Source organism: Chamaea fasciata, unplaced genomic scaffold (genome assembly GCF_029207755.1).
Source record: "Chamaea fasciata isolate MVZ Bird 193981 ecotype frontalis unplaced genomic scaffold, bChaFas1.0.hap1 SCAF_1, whole genome shotgun sequence".
Lineage (NCBI taxonomy): Eukaryota > Metazoa > Chordata > Aves > Passeriformes > Sylviidae > Chamaea > Chamaea fasciata.
The window spans coordinates 46,323,639-46,336,420 of record NW_027094086.1 but is presented as its reverse complement, the minus strand read 5'-3'; the positions used below and the strand labels follow the sequence as shown (position 1 = coordinate 46,336,420).

Sequence of the window (12,782 nt, the reverse complement as noted above, 5' to 3'; positions counted from 1 at the left end):
ATAAGAATATGCAGTAAAACACAACTTAACAGTTTGCTGTGCTGTGACTCTAATGCAGTATTTTAATTCTACAATGTCCTTGCACTTCAACAAGGACATCAAAACATCATCAGTTTATGCAATGGAAATATCTTAGGTACAAAATTAGTTTTGATTTTTACTATATACACAAGGACATCTCATGAAAGCAGTAGGGAGTACCAGATTTGCTCCTGGAACTCAATTTTGCTTCTCTAAGACTAACAGACATTCCATGCTAGAACAGCATGCAGCAGAAAACGAAGACTAACTAGGTATAACAATCTGAGGGCTATCTGACTTTAATTTTTCAATTTAACCAAGACATTTAAAAGCAGAGATTTCTTTTATCAACCTGAATGACAGTAACACTTAGCCAGAAGTGTAAAGTCTGAAAAAGACAAACAGTAGTTCCAGCTTATAGCTGATGAAAGTAGATCCATTTTCAGATTCTCTCATAACACCTGAAAATAGTTCAGTGTCTGCAAATAAACAAGAAGTCACAGATACATGGGAGAAAAGAGATGTAGAATCCTCCACACACAGGTACAGATTATTCACAGAGTATTCTGAGATGATCCTTCCATAAGGATCGAGTCCACGTCTTAGGTAAATGGCCTGTAGAGTGATTGAAGTCACAACCTTTGTGTTCTTAGCACCATGCCCTAATCAACTGAGCCAATCTCACGGCACGAACGCATTTAAAGAAGGAAATCTACAAGATAAGACCTTTAAAAAAATCTGCACTCGGGATGTTTTCCTTTTACAGAAGCTAACAAACACCTCACTTACCTTGGTTTGGTTGCATATTCATGTTTGGTCTGGGCCCATAGTTGCCCATCGGCTGTCCCTGGCTCATTGTCATCTGATTCTGCACTGGCATGCTCTGTGACGATGGCACTGAGTGATTATAGCCACCCATGGACCCGTGGCTACTTGAAGGCATATTCATGGAACTGTTCGTCATATTGAGTTGGTTAGGTCCAGGTCCTTGCATAGGCATATGGTTGGGTCCTTCAGAAAGAAAAACAGGAAAAAAAATTGTACATTAAGCATCATAAAAGCAGGTGAAAACAGTCATACCAAATCACAAAACTAAACAGAAGTCATTAAATACAATTACATGATTAAAAATTTAAATGTAAAGTTTGTACGTGATTTCCTCACTTTAAAAATAAGAAAGCAAACAACAAAGTTCATCTCTACTATGAAATACATTTTTTCTACTAAATACATTTTTACATTTTTCAGTAGCTAAAGCTACTGAAACAAAGGTGAATTATCATATAGCTCATCTTCTATCTGTATCATACACAAAACTAGTGTTTTTAGTACTTGCATAACACAACCTGGATTTTGTTCTGCATGGCACAAGATCAGGGTAACAGACAGCTTGATAACTCCATCAGAAATGTAATTGTTACAATGGCTGTAACATTTCGGTGTATTCAAACAACCCACACTAGACAATTTTTTGAAACTAATAATTATTATTATTTTAAACACAGGCACATTAACATTGACGTGGTATAATTACACAGAATCACAGAAATATTTTCATTGGAAAAGACCACTAAGATTGTCAAGTCCAACAACAGATTTAACACTGCCAAGTTCATCTCTAAATGCTGACTTAGGCTAACTTTAATTCAAATGATTATACAGTTACCCATAGGACGAAAGAGGTGACAAGCACTCCACGGATCACTGATACAAAACAGCAAAGGCTTTTGTGAGAAACCTGTGAGCCAAATTAATTCTTCTACAGTGCTGTTTTAATGCCTCTATAGATAAAAATCTAACCAAAAGGTGTTCATGACAAGAAGACAACTCCTGAGTTTATCTCCTGAGATAGGAATGAGAACAAGTCTTCATGGTAAGACATCCAGACTTTTTTATTTGATACTTCAAACATGACTTTTTAATAAGAATGACAGGTAAATGAAAAGCATTTAGCATTTGTTGGTAAACACATCACCTTTGCTGTGCATACGTAAAAGAACAACCTTGGAAATCAGAGAAAGGTGTGAAAAAAGGAACAAAGCAAAAATGTTACAATGTGCTGCATCTTTTCTACTTGTAGGTAAGGTGGAAAATTTCAACGCAACAGAAAATCAATGCTTTTGATTTCTAACCGACCTAGCATTGCACTGATTCAGATAGCATGAAACAATGTAGAATAAAAATGGCTGAAGAACTATTTAACATTTTTGGTCATATATTATATAGCGAATACTCTGCAACTGTATTTGCAGATTACTAGAGTGGGGGATGATGACTGGAAGGACAGTCTCAGTTCCACTTGTGAAGATGCAAAGGAAAAGCAACTTGTTCATACACCCATGAGCCAACAACATCTTTTCACCTTCTATTTCCCTTCTTCTTGACAACAAAGGCTGAATTTGGATTATTCTCTGAATTCAATCTACTCTCAAAGGGTATTTTAACAAATATGACATTACAATACCATCTGGTCAGTTTACTCATTACTTTAGGTGGAAGAGGTGAACAGCTACTAGAACTAAAATTAGTAAAAGCTAGGACTGGATGTAACAGTGACAGGTAAGAAAAGTAGAAGAAATGCATGGATTATGCCCATGCCAAGCACCACATGAAGACCATATGAAAATATGTACAACCAGAGGATATGACAGACCTGTTCAACTGTAAACAAGGAGAATACTGATATGCACAGATTTCACCAAGAAGATGCTGCTGTTGCTAAACATGTCACAGGTTTTTTGTTAAGCTAGAAAAATCTAAGAAGAGGAATCTAAAAGAAACTACACTAGTACATCTGTAGGAAGGTACTGATTTGTTTACGTATTTCCCAGTGAAAATTTAAAAAGAAAAAAAAAAAAACAAACAACCCAACACACTCCTCTGCTTTCAGATGCAAACAGCTCCTAAGTCCTTGGCTAATGAAAAAACTGCACTTATTTAGGGTAGCATGAAGGCAGAAATAAGGACACAGAGAGCTGCACACAAGGTCACAGAGACAATAATAACTGACCAAAACAAAAAGATGCAGAAGATAATGATAAATGAACACAGCTACTAAAGCCAAAGTGAAGAAACAAAACCTAAGTTTAAAAATGTTTTTATCTTCTTGCCCTTTTTAAGACACCTTACTGAAATAAACACAAACCTATTTTGTCAAGGAAAGTGTAAAAGCTGAAAAAGGTATCACACATGCAGTTCTCTGTTCCTGCAAAGCAAGGTGAGCAGATTGCTGAAATGTACAAAGGCAGGTCCACCACAAATACAGGAAAAGTAATTCAGTGAGTAGGATTATGCCCACAAGAGTACTACAGATGCCTATACTGCCCCTCTTCAATTCAACACTGCCTAATTCTGTAATAATGAGAACACAGAGACAGTTTAATTATGAAAAAGTGAACTTGTCTCTAACCATGAGCTCAGTCATGAATGTGCTCTTAGGTAAAGCTACAGGGGAGAAAATCTTCCTACAGTAGCGCCAAACAACTATTGCAGAGCTGCTAGAAGACTAGTTTCCTAATTAAAGGAAGGAATACACGGGGTTAGTGTCAGAAAGTTAGGGCCTGGGAGTGGTTTTGTTTCTTTCTGATTAAAAGAAGACATTGCCAATGACAGATATCAGAGAGTTAGGCAAGCACTCAGGGGACCAAATTTTTAAAATCTGGTAATGTAAGAAGCAAAATGAGGAAGACAAAAATCATCTCAAGAGATAACTTGAAAAAATAAAACACCTCTAAAAGGCTTGTTTACACTTCATGTCACAGGTAGCACTAACACAGGAGAAAGGACTCATCAGAAAAAGTTAACATATGAAATGCAAGGTATTTGTATTTTCTGTGGTCAAAATCTGAGGATTTGTTAATAAGAAGCTAGAAAATAGAGAAAAAGCTAAGACCACATGATCAAAACCCTTGCAAATGAAAAATAATAAAAACACATTTTACATATAGTTTTTTTAATAGATTGTCAAAACAATTCATGAAGTTCTCTTCCATATAAGGACAAAACAACTGATTTTCTTTTTTATATGGATAAATGAAATGGGAAAAAGAGAACATGAATGAACTGTAAGTGAATTAATGAGACATGAAGTATGTATCTCCACGTTAAAGTAACTGATTTAAATACTATACTTATACATATATACTTATAATTAGATTTCTGTTATAACGAAGTTAGCAGAGTAACTATCTATTCTGAGTATAAACAGAAGTCCTTTTTCCCTTTGACCACCGAGGCACAGCAACTTACCCCCAAGAAGCTGTAATCCAAACTAAATACATTTGAGACTACACTTGCAGGAAGAAAAGAAGATTTTGAGAGAACTTGCTAGGAACGCACAAACACTTGTGTTGTGGTCTACAAATGCTATTCCCCAATTTACCGTTTCCACTAAAACACTCCAAACCACACACAACTTTGCTCACTCCCCTGTATCCCCTTTCCTGTGCTGGGCTGGAGAGGAGAACTGGAGGCATAAAAAGCAAAGATTACAAGTTGAGATAAGAACAATTTACTGGAAACAGCAATGAAATAAGAAAAAGAACAGTAACAGCAACAGTATTAATAACAGTGTATATACAAGATACAAAGGATTCATAGGCAATTGCTCACCACGAAGAACCCCTGACAATATCCTGCAGGTCAGAATAACCTCCAGGTCATGGCCATGCCTGCCCCTAGCTACTGCAAAAATTAACCCTGCTCTGGCTGGAACCAGGACAATGTGCTATTCAGGAAGGTCGCCTACCAGTGCCACAACAAATGTCTGAGACCCCTACAGCTAGTCTTTCAACTTTTTACATGTGAGAAAACAACCTCAAGAAATCAAGAAGACAACATGCACCTTCCAAACCCAGATGACCCTTACTTTGCATCATATAAACAGTCAAAATAACTCTTCAGACATCAATTTTTTTCACCTAAAAGCCAGAATCTGTCATGGCTACAGATAACAACCAGCTGAAAAAGGGTTGTTGTGACTGTGTTCCCTGGCAAGAGGATACAGACACACATTTGTCAGGGGATGCAATTAAGGGCCCCAGCAGCACTTCAGGTTCTGTATTAACCAGGACACAAGTACAAGAAAAACCATCCTTTGCCCTTCAGGCAATGGGACAGGTCTATAGCAGAACTTTAAAATTACTCATACCTTGATGATTACTAGGCAGTTCTAATCCTCTCGTCAACCTTCTGCCCATACTCAGGTCTGTGGAAGTCCCTGCTCAGGTAATACCTGAAATCCTTAGCTGGCATTTTTAAGAGCCTGTATTTTATTTTTTCCAGGCTGGTCAACTGATGTCAGTGCTGGATTCTCTCAGTTTAAGATTAGTGACTTTACTCCTTCTATACAGATCATCTCCACAGATTTTTAAGATTTTTTATCTGGTTTTTAGTACAAATGTTTATGTAAGCTAAGAGTAAGTGCCCTAAAACCAGAAAGCAAATGCAGAAACTATTAGAAATACATCTCTGTGAAATACAGAAAGGCTCACAAGCAGGTAAACTAACACACATTTGAAAAGATATGTGTAATTCAGCTATACACTTAACAAGATGACTCTGTTTCCCTTTTTCCAACGCCTACCTATGAAATGATTCTAGCATGCCTTTCCAATATGAGAGATGCCCTCATCCTAAGCTGTTTATCTTCACATCCTCAGAGAAAACTTCAAACTGAGAAGGAAAGAACAGACATTCAAGAAAGGGAATATGTTGGAGGAAAGGCTAAATTAAAGCTTAGTTGGAAACTATTTAAGTATCTGTCTAGGTGAATACCAAAACAAAACTATTTACCTTTCACGTATTTTCCTAACAGCTCTTTCCTTATTTTCCCAACAGCTCTTTCCTTATTCTATCTAATTACAAAATATGTATGTTTAAGGAGTGACTTCTCTCCCCCGTGGCTGTGCAGTGAAGTCATTACGCTCACATTGTGACTTAGTAATCCTTCTCCTTGGAAAAGATCACAATAACAATAATATGATTACACTTGAGGGTCAAAGAGACTGATTTTTGAGAGGCAACACAACTCTCCATGGGAACTGATGGATCTTAGATGGATAAGGGACACCATAATCAGAATATCTCTGCCCTACTTAGGCAGCAGCATATATTGCTCTTTACACTTCCAAATGCACACCATGACCAACATTTATGATGAAACTAACTTCTCTAGATCTTTCATTGCACTTCTTACACATGGCCTCTGGAGGCTATTCAAGCTACTCAGAAAAGCCACCATTATCAAGTACATTTTATCAAGATTTGCACAGAAATTAGAGACTACAGCAATTGTTATACATTTTGTTATTATTATTTCTGTATTAAGTTTGCATAGTTATTACTGTGTTTGCTGTAAGGAAGGTTATCCTTGCCACCAGTGAGAGATGAATTTCCAAAGAACCTTTGACAGCAGTTTCCTTTCTTGAAAGCACCAATACCTTGAGGAGCTTTTGTACGAAAAGTTTCTCCACACACACACACACACAAAAAAAAAAAAAAAAAAAAAAAAAAAAAAAAAGGAAGACGGGATCCTGAACAAAAGCAATCCTGGGAATGCAATTTTAAGCTGAAAGCCATTTCACATGAAAAAGGCAGTATGATTTTACAAGTGGAAATTCAGGAAAATAGCCTCTATATAAAGAAGCATGCTCTTCCATTGCCTACTCCACTCTGATCTGACTGCTAAAGGGAATAGTTACCCCGAAGCCAGTATTGGTAGGTACAGTGTGGAATTTTATCATCCTCCTTCTCTGCTTTGTTTCTGTCTACCCAAGTACTTTTCTTTTTATTACAAAACAGGATAGCATAGAAACTGACTTAAAATTTACACCTAGAACAATAATCTGGAGGCCATCTCTTTACAAATCCCTTACGATTCAACACATCTTCAATAATAAAGAGGACAGGAGATTAGTGGAAGCTATATAAAAGCCATCTTTTTTTCTTTTAAACATTTACCCAAATCAGAAACAGACTCTTTCAGATGTATCTGTTTAATTATTATCTAATTATTTAGCTACAATGATTTCACATTATCTTTTTATGGAAGGGTTTGTGTTCGCTCAGCCACAGGCCAATACCTTTCCCCAGTAAGCCCTCTAAAGCCAGCTGTACTGCATGGTTTCAAACAGACTAAATTTAGCCAGTTCTGTTCATCAGAGGAATGCTGTGTGTCAGCTACATCAAAGCCCAAGGGCAGCCTGATAAACACTGAATACAGGTCACGTAGCTCTGTAGCTAACAAACTCTAAGAGAGCTTGTACTCGGGGGCATTCAAAGCAGTTTTGTCATCAACAATCTAGTATCCCTTGAGCCCCCATGTCGTTTCAGTTGCCAGGCAACGCTGGTGTTAATGTCTTAGAGGAGAAAAACTTACCAGGCATCTGGCCGTTCATCTGGTTCTGCATGTGTGGTGCAGGAGGGCCCCCACCTACCATACCATCTGAAGACATGTTGTGCGAGCGCGGCGGTGGGGGAGGGCCGCTCTGACTCATCCCGCCCGGACCCATAGGCATATTCTGTGTGGGTGGCTGAAAGGAGACAGTTTAGTCAAACACAAGGAGCAGTTAGTCTGACAAATACATTATATGTACATATGGTACAGCACTTGCCTATATTGCTCAACGCGTACGAAAGAAAGCCCTGAAACACATTTCTTCATCCATCTGATATGTTTAACTCCTCCCAACATTAATTCTGGCAAAACGTTTAACACTGTAATCAATTTTACATGAAATATTACACGCAGACAACATCACAGCACCTTTAAGCACCACTTTAAAATAAAAACACAAATCAATGCCTCATTAAAAAATTACATCTGAACAGTTTAAGGTTGCTGGAGTCACTCCCTCACACACACACGCAAAAGCTTTCATTCAACAGAGAAATAAGTCTTCACTGTAATTCTCTCACATCAACTATTTGTTGCTGTTAACAGACCTTGCACTGGGACAAAACAGGTACAACATGAGATGAAAGCCTCTGAATGCTCATAGACCAGCAAAAAATTTGCACCTGGGTGTGGTAAAATGCTAGTGATCTCTTCCCTGCTCTCCCCCAAAGCGATGAAGGCCTAGTTCATAATTCTGTGCCAAACACCCCCTGCAGACTGGAAGCACATTAGTGCTGGCCTCCAAAGGTCCAGAGACAGCTGCCTAGAAAGGATGTTTTTGGCAAATTTCCTAATGAAATTGTGAGGAAAATAACTGAATAACCTTGAGAGTTCAAAGAGGGAGAGCAAGAAAAACAATAAATACAAGGGGGAATTTACTGGTAGGTTCAACTCATGGCAATGTAAGGAGACACAGAAACTGGTCGTAGCCAGCTTTGTTTTCCTACTAAAAACACCTGTGAGACCCTACGATCCTCCTCACAAACCTTAGCCAAGCACTTTCAGGGGAGTAAAAATCATCTCAGTGAGAGCAAATTCCTGGCTCTCTGGCTTTTGAGGACTGTGTCTACAAAACACCCTCCCCATGAGACAACCACGTGTGAGTTTTTCAACATTTCTCCTCATAGACAGAACCAAGGGGGTGAACCCTAAGTTGCTGTCTAGCCCAGTCCCCACTAATGCCTGCACTATTCATCAGGTTCATAAAGACAAAACATGATACAGGAGTAAAGAGTGAGGCTTTCCTAGTGAGTATATGCTGGAGATGGTAACAGCAGGGTAACACAGACACACACACATATTCACCTGCCAGGGGAGAGGAGTGAACAGTCGGAATTTACTGTCTCAACATTTCTTCAAATACCTCAAGCAGGTATTATTTTCCCTGCAGTACTTTAAAAAATTCCTCAGGAAATTAGTGAAGGCTTTTTTTTCTTTTTTTTTTTTTTTTTAAGCAGAAAGAAAGGAAGGAGATGAAGAAAAATATATAAGCAAGTAGGCAACTTCTCTTACTAAATTCCTTTCATTCCTCCATGATGAACAGAATGACATTTTACCAGCAAAGTTCCTTCCTCAGCCTGTAGAAGAAGAGGCAGGAGGTGAAGAAGGTAAGAGTGAAAGGCAGCTCTACACTCTGAACACTGTGACTGGAATTTTGCTTGTTCATTTTGCTTGTTCCATTTTGCCTGTTCTTCCTCCACTAGTGAGCAACCAAGGCAAAGCTGCTTCACCTCAGTTAAGTCTTCCATCCCTTCACCTTCAAAACTCCCTATCATCCTAATTTTGCATTTAACAGAACCCCATAGAAATTATCTAAAACTGATATCCAAAGAAGCAAACAAAAAAGAAAACAAACAGACTATTTTCATTTTTATTTGGAAAGTATGTTCAGGAATACTAGCAAAACCAACATACTTGCTAACCCCCACATGAACAGTCAGAACTCAGAGCCCTGTCCCTTGTCAGCCTCAGAGCAGCCCCATGCCAGCAAACTGAGAGCAAAGTCGAAAATCATCCAAGCTGAAATGTTTTTAGAATTAAAATGAACTTCTTCAATTCCAAGTATAAAACATTAGAAAGTGCAATGAAGTACTAAAAAAGATTAGCTCATACCTAGGTTTTAGCTATCCTGCATATGATATTATGAAAACATGGGCATACCCTTATCTGTGGAAAGATGGACAAAAAAAGCTCCAAGGATTATTTACACAAAGCTATATATATTCCAACTCTATTTAGTCTGAAGTTTTCGAAACAACTATCCTTCAAGAAAAACACTGCACTTATCAAAATGACAGCATAAGAGAGTGTAGACATGCAAGGTCAGGGAAGAAAAAAGTGTTAAGGACTTTAGATACAAAAACCTGCAAGAGACTTCACAAACCACAGGGAATTAAGACAACTGAGGAAGAAACTAACACTCAAAAAAATACTACCAGAAAGTAATTCATCAAGAGAAGCTTCTGGATATGGAAACAGCTCAAAGACCTGCGTGAATCCATATCAGACTCTTGAAAATAATGCAAGAAAAAGGTCCAAGCTGCTAAAAAAATTCAATCTTCCATTAAAAGAAACTACCCTATCAGATGACCAGAAGGTACACAAACACTGTACCTTTATTTATAAAAAAGTAGCAGGAGCAATTCTAGGAATTATGGACCTGTGAGCCTTGTTCTCTGAGCTACAGGTAAAATGATGAAAACAATTAAATAACATAAAATTCAAGGATGATAAAGCTGAGTTAGTAAAGTGTCAATACAGTAAAGTCAAAACTTTCTAATTTACTAGAAATTTTTAAAAATATAAATTAAACCACCTAGCTGCATAATTAACAAAAACTTCTTAACACAAGTTTTTGACAAAACCTTTTGGAGCAATACATTGTCCAGTGACACTGATCAGACACTGCCCAAAGGGAAGTTCATGAAATTCAAAGAGTAAAGGAACATACAGAGGTCTCCCGAAAATATTTTAGTAAATGTCAACATGTGAAGCTAATGCAACATTACTGAAAATGTGGAAAGAAGAATAAGCAGAAGGTGCCAAGTGACGTGGATAAATATATGGCAATTACACTGAACTGTAAACCACTTTCTTCAGAAGGAAAGTTCCTATTGCCATTAATCCAGGAAAAAAAAAAAACAAAAAAAAAAAAAAAAAAAACCAAAAAAGAATGGACCACAATCCAGACAGTTTGGTGGGGAAAAAATCCCAAACCAAAACAAAAAAAACCAACAAAACTAACAGAGAACTCAAACCCCCATAAAATCTATTCGTAATACCTGTGGTCACTTTCTGATTACTTTCCAAAGTAATATCTAAAGTGAGGTAGAATATTAAAGAAAAAAATACCAATGTATTTGATACCATAATACACATTCAATTTGGGCAAAGTAATCTCAAAAGGATACTGTAAAAATAGAAGGATTCTAAAGAGAGGCAATCAGTGATTAAAAACTTTGATTTTTTTGCATATAAAAGAATATAATGTAAGAGGATACGACAGAAATGCAACTTAATGTATGATGCATACAAAAAGTAGATCATCCAATTTATGGTTTAACAAGAAAGAAAACCTCAGGAGAACAGCCAGTAAATTGAGGAATAACACTGAACATACAAGACACCCCATAAATCACATAAACCTGAGGTATTCATCAACACAGTACACTAGAACTAAAGTTTAAATAAGATTAAGAGATAAGTACAGAAGTATATATGCAATAGAAACAATTACATAGGATATTATATAGGAAATTTTAAAAGAGCATTACAAGCTTTTTTGTCAGATCATAAACCAATCACTACCTGATAGTAATTAAAATGAAATGTCTCCTGCAGACATAATTATTCCCCAGTGGAATTCCTCCAGAGTATTTTTCTAGTGGATGCAGACAGAAGAAAACAAGAAAAAATTGTTTTTAAATGGCAACTTCCTGATTTCTATTGGACTTGATCCAGACTTTTACCAATTATAAACTTCTTTAAATTAGCTTTAATTTAAAAACCCCACAACAACAAAATAACCCCACCCAGCTACATAAACTAGATTATTTAACCTTTTTTGTTCTTTACAGAATTTAAGAGAATTTACAATTCCAGGAACATGCACTACATATAGCAAAGACTTTTTAAAATGCAAAATGATCACACAGGATTCAAAAGAAACAACCCACCCTTTGTGAAAGAAAAGCTACCCAAAATGAATCCTAGCCATTAAGCCTAGATACGAAGGGTGAATGACATCCAAACATAGTTAACAGAACCAAAGGAAAGGCTACCTCCCTTCTTTTGCTGGATGTGTGACAAAAGGAATGAAAATTAAAATCACTCCTGATTTTATTCCAATTATGTAGTAGAAAATGTTAAATATTTTACTGCTGGTAATAAGTATATTAAAGACTTAGAAAATGTTAGCTATAGCTTCACTTGCTAAACACTAACTTTTGGCTCATTTCCCCAAACACACAGATTACATTTACAGCTGCTATGAGCATTTAAAATTTATCAGAGCATGAAAAAAAATAATTATGAGCTATTTAGTGAAACTCTGGAAATCTGAACTGGAAAAAGACTGAAACTGATCCAATAGTTGTAACAAAAAAAAAAAGGAGTCAAGAAAAAAAATTATATTTTAGCTGAAAAGTTCCAGCAAACAGAGTCCTACTAAATCCAAAAGTAATTTGAAAGCATGCATTAAAGACAGCTACACTGCATTTTTTAGAGAATTTTCTTTTAAATAATAAAACAGATCAAATGCAAGATGCAACAATAAAATCTCCTATGGTAGAAATGTGCACCTGAAGATGGTAAGAGTTTTCTTCTCACCAATAGCAGGTTCAAAGATTTGTTTATGGAACATCTATTGTTATAAAAACTGAGGTGGAAAACCAATTCAGCCACCAAAAAAAAAAAAAAAGGCAAAAACCAGGAAATACTGTTAAGCACATTAAAACACAATATTGCTAATCAATACAACTAGCAATAGATATTTAAACTACACTATCAAAAACACAATTTTCTAGAAATTCTCTCAGAATAACAATTAAAAGCTATGGGAAATGCAAACACGAATAGCCTTCTTTTCATTCCAAGAGAAATCCAGAGCCAGGATTTAATCAATCATCTTTGTTTTCAATTCTCAAATACCATTTTCTAAAAAGCAAAACACCCCTTCCCAGGGGGTACTTTGCCCTGCTCATTTCACATTGCTGATATCACAGGACCTGTGTCAGTCCCAGAGAGCAGTACTCCGTTAATAGGTACTGAAGGCACCTGTGGAGTACTTACTGAGGTGTCAGACTGCGAAATAAGATCGTAAAGGAATATAGTTTTGAGATTTGAAAGAGCAGAGCTTTAATTGGGT

The 12,782-nt window shown here is 36.7% G+C and overlaps 1 protein-coding gene across 5 annotated transcripts in view; it reads right to left on the bottom strand.

Annotated features, from left to right (window-relative positions):
• The window catches only part of SS18 (SS18 subunit of BAF chromatin remodeling complex), a 43,621-nt gene that overhangs the window by 19,157 nt on the left and 11,682 nt on the right, over positions 1-12,782 (bottom strand). For 4 of the 5 annotated variants that reach the window (XM_066182278.1, XM_066182293.1, XM_066182291.1 and 1 more), the window contains 2 exons: positions 7,400-7,553; positions 811-1,032 (listed from right to left, as the gene is read on the bottom strand). In XM_066182278.1, the coding sequence (XP_066038375.1) occupies positions 811-1,032; positions 7,400-7,553 (376 nt within the window). Of the gene's footprint in view, positions 1-810; positions 1,033-7,399; positions 7,554-8,722; positions 9,835-12,782 lie in introns of those variants that run through there. The other variant, XM_066182298.1, reaches the window with a different exon arrangement.